This window comes from Miniopterus schreibersii, assembly GCF_964146895.1.
Source record: "Miniopterus schreibersii genome assembly, chromosome: 2".
In the NCBI taxonomy this organism is placed as follows: domain Eukaryota; kingdom Metazoa; phylum Chordata; class Mammalia; order Chiroptera; family Miniopteridae; genus Miniopterus; species Miniopterus schreibersii.
The window spans coordinates 176440180-176452044 of NC_138102.1; the positions used below are offsets into that span (position 1 = coordinate 176440180).

At 44.8% G+C, this 11865-nt stretch overlaps 2 protein-coding genes across 6 annotated transcripts in view; both read left to right on the top strand.

Annotated features, from left to right (window-relative positions):
• The window catches only part of TCP11L2 (t-complex 11 like 2), a 34797-nt gene extending 30430 nt beyond the window's left edge, over positions 1-4367 (top strand). For 2 of the 3 annotated variants that reach the window (XM_081129148.1, XM_081129147.1), the window contains exons 10-11: positions 1974-2261; positions 3666-4367. In XM_081129148.1, coding sequence (XP_080985274.1) covers positions 1974-2218 — 245 coding nt within the window. In that variant the 3' untranslated portion in view covers positions 2219-2261; positions 3666-4367. Of the gene's footprint in view, positions 1-1973 lie in introns of all 3 variants that reach the window. The other variant, XM_081129146.1, reaches the window with a different exon arrangement.
• Positions 4368-11493: 7126 nt separating this feature from the next.
• The window catches only part of POLR3B (RNA polymerase III subunit B), a 98038-nt gene continuing 97666 nt past the window's right edge, over positions 11494-11865 (top strand). Inside the window, exon 1 of one of the 3 annotated variants that reach the window (XM_081128737.1) lies at positions 11494-11784. In XM_081128737.1, the coding sequence (XP_080984863.1) occupies positions 11713-11784 (72 nt within the window). In that variant the 5' untranslated portion in view covers positions 11494-11712. The remainder of the gene's footprint in view (positions 11785-11865) is intronic. The other 2 variants (XM_081128743.1, XM_081128738.1) reach the window with 2 other exon arrangements.

Sequence of the window (11865 nt, forward strand, 5' to 3'; positions counted from 1 at the left end):
TCCCACTGTGTCCTTTGACTTTCAAAACCCTAATTAGAAAAATTTTCTTTCACGCCAGTTGTTTTCCAAATGCTTACCTAAGCCAGGTAAATATTATTTGTAGATTACCTACTGTGTAGATTGTTTGTGTGCTTATAGCCATCTGCATTTTTAAAAAGTAATTTTCAATTGTACGGGTGATACATACACGAATCATTTCTTCTTACTGACAAATTATAGACAAGGCCCAAGTTATCTGTGACTGCCTTTCCCAGCCCCCATGCCTCCCTGACTCCCATTGTTTTCAGTTTGGCATTGATCTTTACAAACCTTTTCATTCTACTCTCACTTCAATTCAGTCAGTGTTTGTGATGTGCCTGCCACATGTCACACCAGAGATGTAAAGAATAAAAGAGCAGCCCTCACCCTCAGAGAGCTCACCTAAGCAAGGGGAGAGAGACACATTCTCAAATAACAATAACATGATGTGCTAGTCCAACAGATGTTAGGGAAAGCCACAGAAGGAGGTAACTTCAGGCCTGGTATTAAGGATGCTTTTGACTTGGGGCAGAGGTGAGGTGAGATGGAAGAACATTCTAGTAAGAGGAAGCAATTCAGGCTCAGACATGGACATGGGATATTGGGAACTTTGAGTCCTAGGTCGGATCTGGCTGGGATGTATGATTGTTGGGAGAAGCGTTCGGAAATTAGAGTTTCATTAATGTCATAGTTGTCTGTATTTGATGGAATTTATTCTCCTTAGTACACCTTCTTTGTGAGATTTCTGTTTCCAAGGCCAAAGAAAGTCCTGGGAGCAGCGTGAGCTGTAGCAGGTCTGGTTTGTCCAGCACTCTTTGTCTGATACTTCTACAGCCTGACCGATTTATGCATTTGCTTGCTTTTGTGAGGTAGTCCCAAGTGCAGGTGCGCTGAAGCAGTGAGGCAGAAAGGGTGAGGAAGACGGCAGTGCCCGTTGGGGCAGTGCTTCCTCAGTGCCTTTAGATTGTTGGCCACCTATGGGGTGAACATGTAGTTCATTGTCCAAACCGGGACACTTTTGAGAGTGCTCTTTTTCAGTTATACCAAGACAACAGGTGTAAACTTCAACTGTCCTGGGAAAACCTGGATGGGTGGTCACCCTTGCCATGTGGTAATTTGGGCTCCCAAGTTTGCCAGATCTCTAGATTTTTCAAGAAGAACCAGAAATTTGTATTTCTATATGAATTCCGCTGATCTTAAGTGGTTTTATTTTTTAAAAACACTGTGTGGGCAAAACTGGCGGTACTAGTTTACAAACTCAGCTGTAGTATACATAACTAAAATTACAGGTATTAAGTATTGAGTTTTTGTAAAAGATTCCCTGCCCTACCCCAAAAGTGCCCTGCATTTTTAATCAGTTAGCTATTGCTGCATAACAAGTCACCCTCAGACTCCATAGCTAAAAAAAATAGCAAACATTTAGTATTGTTCACAAGTCTTTGGGGCACCTGGGTAGTTCTTTTGGTCTTGCTGGACTCAAACATGCATTTGTGGTCAGCTGTGGCTTGGGTAGGCAGCCCTGCTGATCTTGGCTGGGCTCTTTTGAGTGTTTGGGAGTTGTTGGGCTATAGGTTGATCTAGGATGGCCTCAGATAGAAGTGTTGGGCTTCCCTCCATGCCGTCCTTCATCAGGCCCAGGTTTATTCATATCGTAGGTAGAGAGGGCAGATGTGAACCGTGCCTCTTTAGGCCTCTGCATGGAACTAACATACCAGCACTTCTACTGCATTCTGTATTGGCCAAAGGAAGTCATAAGGCCAGCCCCAATTCAAGACTTGGGAAAACAGACTCCAACCTGTGATGGGAAGGGCTGCAAAGCTACCTTGTAAAGGGCATGGATACAGGGAGGGTAAAGAATTGGGAATATTATTGTAACCCACCTACCATAATTCTCGTTTTTAAAAAATTACATGCTTTAATAATGGGACGAATAAAGATATCTTTTTCCCCCCCAGATAAACGAATCCAGCTATACTTGAAGAGCCTACTTGGTCTTCCAAGCCCTCAAAAATGCATGCCTCCCATGCCTGGAGGCCTTGCTGTCATTCAGCCGGAGCTGGAAGCGCTAGGTTGTCAATATGCTAACATTGTGAATCTCAACAAACAAGTATATGGACCATTTTATGCAAATATACTTCGAAAGCTGCTCTTCGGTGAGGAAGCCACGGGGAAGACAGATGCTTCATCTTCTGCTAACTAAAGAGGAACTGACATTGGATAAGAGATTGGAAATCCAAACTTCGGTATGGAGTCTGTTTTCATCGATGGCATTATAGATGTGGCACATTCTCAGCCCTGTCCGTGGTGCAGTGTTAGCCGGAATCTGTGTAACCCAGTAATGTTAGAATTGCAGAAGACACGCACACTTGCATATAGGCCCTGTTCGTGAATCATTTTCAAGTTCAAAGGAGATGTTTTTCATGAACAGGAAGCAATTTGTAATTAATTGTATTACCCATATAATACTTGTAAATGTTTTCTTAAGCATTTATATCTGGCTTATCCATTCAACCCTTAAGGAGTTGTATTTCCTCACTTGTCACTATCAAATCTAATGAATTTTAGTTTTGGTACAACTTAAAGGTTTGAAAGTTGTGGGAATAACCAAGGGCATTGATGTTGTGAATACATGGTGTGAAGTAAGCATAATTGTATTTGAAATGTACAATGAAAAAAAAATAAATCAAGAAAGACATGTACTATGAAATTTTATTAATGTGTAATAGAAACTTACATAGTAAGTCCTAAAGTTCCTCAAATGTGCCAGTTCACATTTTATAAAACCAATTGTCAGTATTTGTGTAGAATTTAAATTTATTAAATATATTTTAAAGCTATATGCAAATTTTAGATAAAACCTCCCATGTTCATTTAGTGAAAATAGAAGCAAAGCCCTTCTAAAGTTTTATTCCGGGGGTTAGTTTATATTCTTGCAATTTATCCTGCTCTCTGAGAGAAACAATTTTTGCACAAATCTCTTAGTGAATGTCTTTGCATTTCTCAGGCTATTGGTAAGGTTTATATAAGATTTTAATATTTTTACATAAGGCTGTAATGGTTTGAATTGGTTTACTTGAAAAAAGAAGAGAAGTTTAACAATAAAATGAGATCCAGGAGAGATCCCCATTCTCAGTGAAGTTCACGAAAAAGTAGTAGTTGAACTTTGGATGTTTTAACCACTTAACTCGTTAGCAAATGCCTCCTGTGCTGATTAGATTCTTACCCTGCTAAGACCTAGGTGCTCTTCTAAGTATTGTTATCATTTGACATCCGTGAGCATGAAATCTAACTTTGCCAAGCCTGCTCTGGTTGTCATTAGAGAAATCTGCTTGTCCTGGAATTACATACTTCTTTAGAAGTGTTAAGGGAAGCATTACCGTTTAGGCAGCCTCAGTCCAGCAAGTGCTTTATTTGCATAAGACACAGTTTTATTGTCTTGCTTTCCAAGGACCCACTGAACCTTAGTAGGTTGGTGGGGCAGAGCGGCCCCCTTTGCCTCGCCACAACCCCCCACCACGATGGCCCTACTCCTTTATTTGATAAGTTCTAGGAAATGACTGTGTGAAGAAATTACCTCCAATCTTCACAGCTGGGAGGCATCTGCCAAAATGTGAGGAAATTTTGAAAGTCATTCGCTTTTCTCACAGTGACCAACACTCAAGTCAGCCGGTCTGTCCAGGCAGGAGGTGTGTCTGAGTGGAAGTCTCCCGAAGAGCGCAGCGCTGGCCTTACGGGCCCCCTGTGTTTCCATCCTGCCCAGCTTGTCTGTGCTCAGAAACCAGAAGGTGCTGGAGATGTTTGTTTTCATTCTCTCTTAAATTGAAGTGGTTTTCAACCGTGTTCACTGTGGGGCGTGGGCGCAGAGGAGGTCTAACGTAGCAAAGTCATGTATTGTGCGATTTGCTGTTGCTTTCCGAGGCGAAGCGTGTGCTTAACAGGAGCGCCGGGTGCACTTCTGAACGATCAGAGTGCAACCCAGCTGGCGCTCTTACATACTTGATTATACGGCAGTTGCCGGCAGGAAAGCAATGTGCAAATATGTTTTAAAATGCATTTTAAATGAAGGGCATTCTGCTTTTTTTTTTTTTTTTAAGTGGCAAAGTAAATCTCAATGTCTCAAGTCTGGATTTAGGCAACTACATTTATTAGGATTTTTACATCATATCCTTTAGCATGTTGTTTATTTGGTTTTTACCTAAATGTTTACTTCTTCTTTTAAGGTTTTCTTAACATGATCTTGTTTTGTAATGTCAGTTTTATTAAACACCATACACACACTTTCATTTTACTGCTAAAACCTGTATTGTGTGCACTGTTGAATTTCAAACATTAAATGTTATTTCAACATAGCTAGTGTCTCTTTGTCTTCTAAACCACCTTTGGGGAGCTCAGGGCTGGCATGGTGCATGGTCTTTATTGAGCTTGTTCTAGACTGATTCTCCTGCTGATCCTCAGAGCCTTACAGACATCAGGTCATGTTCAGTCAGTCAGTCAACAAATACCTGAGAGCATCTTCTATATGCCAAGGAGTATCTAGGCGTTGTGATAGATGACTGGACGGACACTGTCCTCAGGGAGTTTATTACCTACTAGGAAGGACAGACTTGTGAATAATTGCAATAAAGTGTAATAAGGGCTATAAAACAAGTACGCATAATGCTAGAGGAAAATTCATTAAACTCTATTTCGCCGAGATCATTCTCGAGCAAGAACAGGAAAGATAAGCGGGACCTTGCCGAGAGGCCCAGAATGGAAAGGCACAACAGGCCAAGAGCACAGTGAACACAGTGGTGTGGAGAAGCGGTGAGCCCAGGGACCAGCATACGGTAGGAGAGTGAAACAAGGAAGGTAAATAGGTTCTGGGGTATCCTACTAAAAATGTGTGGGTCCTGAGATAAAGAATCACTGAATCTTTTGAAACAGAAGGTTACAAGCAAATTAGTGATTTGGAAAGATTGCCCTGGCAAAGAACACTTGCTGCTGGTGCTGGAATATTCCCGTGTTGTGTGCATATGCGTAAGTGCACTTACACATAAACACACAGTACAAGCAGTAGCAGCAGACTCCAGCTAACAGAAGCAGAATGGGAGTTTACTGGATAGGTATTAAGTAAATCTATTTACTTCCCTCGCAGGATCTATTTGAACTGGGGATCAGGCTTGGAAAATGGGTGAAAACCAAGGCAATGCAGGCTGCAGGACACCAGCCAAACTGGATCCAGTGTGTGGCTTCACAGATTGATTTCTCCACTGTCCTTGCTGCTTTGCCTCATTTGCTTAAGATTTAGCATCCCAGATATTAACGTCAGTTGGAAGAGTCTAAGCCCAGACTCTGATTTGCAGGGGATGGAATAAGGGAGTAGCTGATCCTTAGACTCCAGTGGTCCCAACAAAGTCACCCAACTTGGGATTTCTCCCAAATGGGAAGGGTATGCCAAGGAGCAGAAAGAGAAAAACAAGGCCACTATACCATTCGTGAGGTCTTTAAAATTTGAAAGTAGGAAGTGTGTGAGGAGACCACCTAGTCCAGCATTGCTTCTGAGAATGATCCCAAAAGATGATTCAAGGAAGGGCACAATCGCAAGAAGTCAGCCTTGATTAGTGTGTAGATGAACTGCTGAGCAAAAGCTCCCAAGTCATGGTGGACTCAGTATAGCCTTACTCCTCAAATTATAGTATGCTGCTCGGGGGGGGGGGGGGGGGTATTCCATTTAGCCATTGAGGGACCCACTCCCATCCATCTTGTGACTCAGCTGTCCCCTACATCTTCAGAGTCTTCTCTAGTCACTCAGTAGATGCGGGAAAAAGATTGCCCACTTCTACTCATGGTCCATTCCAGAGCCCAATCCCGTGGCCTCATCTAAACTGCAAGGGAGGAGGGAAAATGTGCCCAGGAGAAAGAGGCTGACGTGAATACTGGCAAGCATCCGACTTCCTCGAATATGCCCCATGAACCTTCTTGTCATACAAGAAAATAACTTTAAAATCCTATGTCTGCTCTGATCTTTCACTAGCTCCCCAGAGAAGTGTGTTGAGGGGATTCGGAAGCGCCAGTATAAGCAGTAGAGAATTCTGGGCCCGATTGGCCAAGTGTGCCATGGGCATGGGGAGTGTCACCGCTTGTGCAACGTTTTTATTTCTCACTTGACCCCCTTCTTGAAACTAAAGTTAAGCCTGTTCTACCTCTGAGGATGTTAAGTTGCAAAATTTTCTACTCCTTTTGTGAAAGTAGCATGGGGCTGAGAGTCACAAGATCTGAGTTGGAATTCACTTTTACTAGATAATAGCTATATGAACACAAGCCAGTCTTCCATCTCCCTGAACCTCCCAAACGGAAGGCTTCCTACCCTACACCTGCCTACCCTACCTACTACCTGCCTACCTCACAGAGATATTGTGAGAATCAAGGGAAATAATGTACTTGAAACTGTCTCCAAATCCTAAAGCACAATGCAGCCAGGGTGCATTATAATAACTAATTTATCAGTCCTAAATCTCTTTCAAGCTTCAGGAGGTTTTAGTATTGTGAGATGTGATGATTAAGTACTTACGTACACAAGAACAAAAATTGTCGTATCTCATCAGAACCATGGTTCATTAAGCCTGATATTGTCATTGGCAGAGAAACTCAAGGGTATGTAGAAGGCTGCAAATATTGTCCTTGATGTCAGCTTCAAAGGGTAGTGACAAACCCCAACATGTTCTGATTTCCTTTAGTGATCAATCATGACTTTGTTGTTCATGATTTAATCTAACCCTTTAGAAAGCATGTTTGTATTATCAACGTGTTCCCTCTTGTTCTCCGTTTTTGAAGTGAAGCTTTTTCTCATTTCTAAGCTTACTATGTTAGCCTCTTTCCGATTTCAAAGGAAGGGACCCAGGGACTTAGTATAAGGCTTTATGAAAAAGAATGGAAACCCAGGAATCTGTTCCAACAGCTCACTGGCAGACTTGGTGGAGAACATGAATATAATTTTTCCCCCCCTTCAGAATATAATAAAATAACAGTTACCAAGCACTTAGCAGACGGCAAGGACTACCCTAAACACTCATATAACTGCACAACAGGCCGTGAGGGGGGGAAGAGGGAGAGGGAGGCTCAGAGAGGCTAAGGAAGTTGTCCAAGGTCACAGAGCTGGTTAGTGTATTTGAACCCAAAGAGTTGAACCCTGGAATGTGTGTTCTTTTTTTTTTTAATGTATTTGTATTGATTTCAGAGAGAGGAAGGGAGAGGGAGAGAGAGAGAAACATCAGCGATGAGTCATTGATCGGCTGCCTCCCACACGCCCCCGACAGGGGATCGAGCCCGCAACCCGGGCATGTGCCCTGACCGGGAATCGAACCTCAGTCTCCTGGATCATAGTTCTGTGCTCAACCCTTGAGCCACACCAGCTGGGCAGGACTGTGTGCTCGTAAGTATTTGCTACACTGATTTTCTTCAGTCATCAAAGGAAAATTTATTCCTTGCCCTGTTGCTACTAAATGCTGACTTGGTATTTCCTTCTCTCCTTTTGTTTTCTGCGGCTGCCCTCTCTTTTTTAAGGACGTCTTAATTAAAAACGTCCCAGGTGACAGAATGTGATTGGGACAGCCCCTCTCCCACTGTCCCTCACTGGGTAGGGGGCCTCATGACAAGCCACCTCGGCTCCCTTATATGGCGTCTTTGGCAGATTCCCGGCCCTGTTGCTTTTGGCGGGATGATAGTGGCCCAGAGCAAGGCCTGTGGGTATGGCGGGCAGCGGGCGGTTCCTGGACCGCTCGGTCTCACTGGAAATGCAGAATGTTCTCCGATTGCAGTAGAGGCTTCTGATCGTGTCCCCCTTACCTTGCTGACTGTGAGATGACAGACTTCAAGGGCTCCCCCCTTTGCCCTTGCCTTTCACACGGAAGAGCCCTTATTTTGCCTCCAACATTGTTCTGGCCTCTAGTTCTAGCATGAATTTATCCAGCTATAGAAATCAAGTCCATACATATTTTTTCCCAGCCCGAATGCACAGGGGCTTTGAAGAAGGGATAATCTTTCTTTTTCGTTTCTAGTGTCTTCATGTTGAAGCCTCTCATCAGGTCTAACTTGAACGTGACATAAAGGCCACGAATGGTTCAGCCCCAGTGGATTTCTTCTGGTGTCACCCACAAACCCTTCCCGTGACAGCCCTGCGGGAGAGCCACACTCAGTCGCCAGGATGCGGCATTACGTCATGAGAAGCCCTCGTGCCATTGCTCAGGCCGTTGCTCTCTGCTTGGAATGTCTGCCACCACCCTCCTTTCGGTGCAGCATTATGATAGCATGGTTGAAAGCAGGGGCTCTGCTGTCAAATAATTATGAATTTAAATCCCAGCTCTGCTTGGCAAATTTCTTAGCCCCTGTGAGCCTTAGTCCCCTCACCTGTCAAGTGGGGATAACCCTACCTATCCCTCGGGGGCTCATCATTAGGTCAGAGTCACATAAGTGGGATTCCAATACCTGGCAGGGGGAACACTCGGGAGACGGATGCTCTGGCTAATGTCCCCGGGCCCAGCTTGGACACGTCCGCTTTCCGCTTCCCTTAATTCTCCTTTAACCGACGGCCCTGTTCTTCCCCCACGGGACTGGTCACTGTCTCACCTGGCTGCCCAGGCACTGCACACATAAGGGATGGCACAGTCCGAGGTATCAGCCATTCCCACCCTGCATTTCCCTTTCCCGAATTGCCAGCCCTCTATTCAAACCACCACTTTTTTTTGTACCAATACCTCAGGGGAAGATGTGTCCACAGAAGGCAGAGAAATCAGGAGACGGTGCCTGGCTTTTTGGTTTCTGATTTGTTTGGTTTCTCCCCTTAGGAGGTCAGAGAGGAGTCATGGATTTCACTGATGTCATCTGGGGTGCAAATGCCGACACCTTGGGAGCCAGGCAGATGGAACAAAGGGCTGTGGCAGTTGTGGCCTAGGGGCTAACACTGCCCAGAATCAGCCAGCTATTGGCATGTAGGACGCTGGGACTGTGGCTACCAATTCCTCCTCTTTTCTTTTTCCTTTAAATCCTCACCAAGGATATTTTTCCCGTTCCTTTTCAGAGAGAGCGGGAAGGAGGGAGGGAGGGAGGGGGAGGGAGGGAGGGAGAAACATTGATGTGAGACACGTGGACCGGTTGACTCCTGCAAGCACCCCAACCTGGGCAGAGCCTGCAACCAAGGTACGTACCCTTGGCTGGAGTCGAACCCGGGACCCTTCAGGCCACAAACTGACTGATACTCTAACCACCGAGCAAAGCAGCCAGGGCCACACCCTCCTCCTTTCAAGAGAAACTAAAAAAAAATTAGGATTTTTTAAAATGTGAAATTTAATATTGAATTTATCATCACTTTGTTGCATGTTTTTCTTTCAAATTGCCTTTTCCATACACATTTATTCAGAAACAACCAGTGGGTGAGAGCATGGGAATACAGAGACAGACGAGACCGCCCTGCTCCAGAAGCCCCCAGGCTGGAGGAGAGCTGCACAGGAGCACAGGACACGGGATCGAGCGATACATATTACGTTAGAGAGTGACTGTCAAAGTGTCATCACCTGGGAAACTTATTGGAAATACAAGATCGCAGGCCCGGGACCAAACCTACCGAGTCAGAAAGCTGAGGCTGTCTTACAAGCTCTCCGGGTGCTTCAGGCTGAAGTGGGAGAACCACTTTCACAGCAGGAAGCCAAGAGAAAGCCAATACATCTGGGCCAACCATGACATCTCTGCTATCAAAAAATCACTTCACGCCTGGCTGGCGTGGCTCAGCGGCTGAGCATTGACCTAGGATCCAGGAGATCGACGAGGTTCGATTCCCGGTCAGGGCACATGCCCGGGCTGCGGGCTCCATCCCCAGTGGGGGGCGTGCAGGAGGCAGCCAATCAGTGACTCTCTCATCATTGATGTTTCTCTCTCTCTCTCTCCCTCACCCTTCCTCTCTCTGAAATCAATAAAGGTATATTTTAAAAAAAAGAACTAGTGCTCTAGAAAATGCTAAAAAAAAAAAATCACTTCACAGTCCCTTCCAGAGTAGATTCTAGGTAGGTTGCTCTCCGCTAATTCACAAGGATGATACAAAATTGTATCTGTCTCTAAGTGAGCTGTAAGATCCTCAAGAGCAGGAGTGATTCCTCTTTCCTTTCTTCTCTTACTTTCAGACATCAGCACAATACTTAGAAGATACAGGCATTAAAATTTACTTGAAGTAGCTAATTCAGAAATTAAACGAACCTGGTACAAGGCCTGCACATTCATGAGAAAATAGCAAATGCATATTTAACAAATTTTTGTTATTTATTGCAGTAAAACATACATAAAATTTACTATTTTGATAATTTTAAGTGTACAGTTCAGTGGCTGTAAGTATATTCACATGGTTGTGCAACCATCACAGTCAGACACTCCTCACCCATGAAACAACTGTTGCTATCGTTTGCTTTGTATTTCCCAGTGGGATTTCTTTTCCTATTGACTTGCATGAGTTCATTTTAAATTGTCTTTTGTCAACTTGTGTTTTTAAAAAACTCTATTCACGGTGATTTTTAAAAATCTGTTCAGAAAATTTAAAATTTTTCATGGAATCATGAAATGACGATTAGAATTATATTACTAAATCTATGAATATTTCCCTTTTCAGTTCCTGACTCTGTTGCCATCCTTGAAGGCCCGCATCACCAGAATGTTATGAATATATTCACTTGCATTTTCTTCTAAAGTTCTGTTAACAGTTAAATATTTCATCTATTTAGGACTTACTTCCCCCCCCCACAAACGGCTAATCAGCTGTTCCAACATCATTTATTAGATAAGCCATCTTCCCGCTACTGATTTAAATATATATTTTAAAAATTGATTTTAGAGAGTAAGAGACAGGGAGGAACTTCAGTTAGACCCAGCTGCCTCCTGGGGACCCCTACAGGGGATCAAGCCCGAAACCCCGGTATGTGCCCTGACCTGGAGTTGAACCGGTGGCCTCCCAGCGCATGGGATGGTGTTCAACCAGCTGAGCCACACCGGCCAGGGCTCCCCTAGTGATTTAAATTGTCACCTTGTCACACTGCATTTCCCCATGTACTGCTATTTATTCTTGGACCTTACCTCCAGTCATTTTAGAATGTAACACTGTCTTAATTACTGTCCTATTGTGCTCTACCCTCAAGTGAGTTAATATTTCCTCACTTTATGGTTATTTCAATAGTTGTATAATAGTGTTTCACGTCCAGGCACCATGTGTTTTCAACCAGTCCCCTCCCCTACTACCAGGCATTTGGTAAATTTCCTATTTTTTCATTCTATACAACGTGTCGTTTTGGATTGAATTACAAAATGGCTCAAGTTGCGTAGATTGCCCGTTTGCCCTTCTCTCTGAATTATTTTCAGAATTACAACCAAAATGCTCTTTGGGTCTCAATTACAGGATAACTGGGAATGAATCTGTCTTCTGGGGTTTAGGGTGATCGGGCGAGGCCTCCGAGCGACACTAGGGGGCGCAGGTTCCCAGCTTTGCCTCAGCCACATCCGGGTTAACCGCGGGTTCAGGCCGCGAGCAGGCGGAACCTTTCTGTCGCGTCTTCAACCAACCTGCGCGGCGGGGACCGTTTAGGACACGCGCATCGCTCCCTGCCGATGCCGCAGTTAGCTTGAGGCGGCGAAGGCTGGCGTGTGGGGCTCCCGTTCGCTTCTTCCTTCGTCGTGAGCAGCATGGACGTCCTTGCGGAGGAATTTGGCAACCTGACCCCGGAGCAGCTGGCCGCGCCAATACCGACTGTAGAGGTGAAGGCCGGGGACGCGGGGAACGGAAGGGGCCGGGGGGGGGGTCCCCAGGGGGCGGTACCCCGAGAGCTCCGGCCGCGG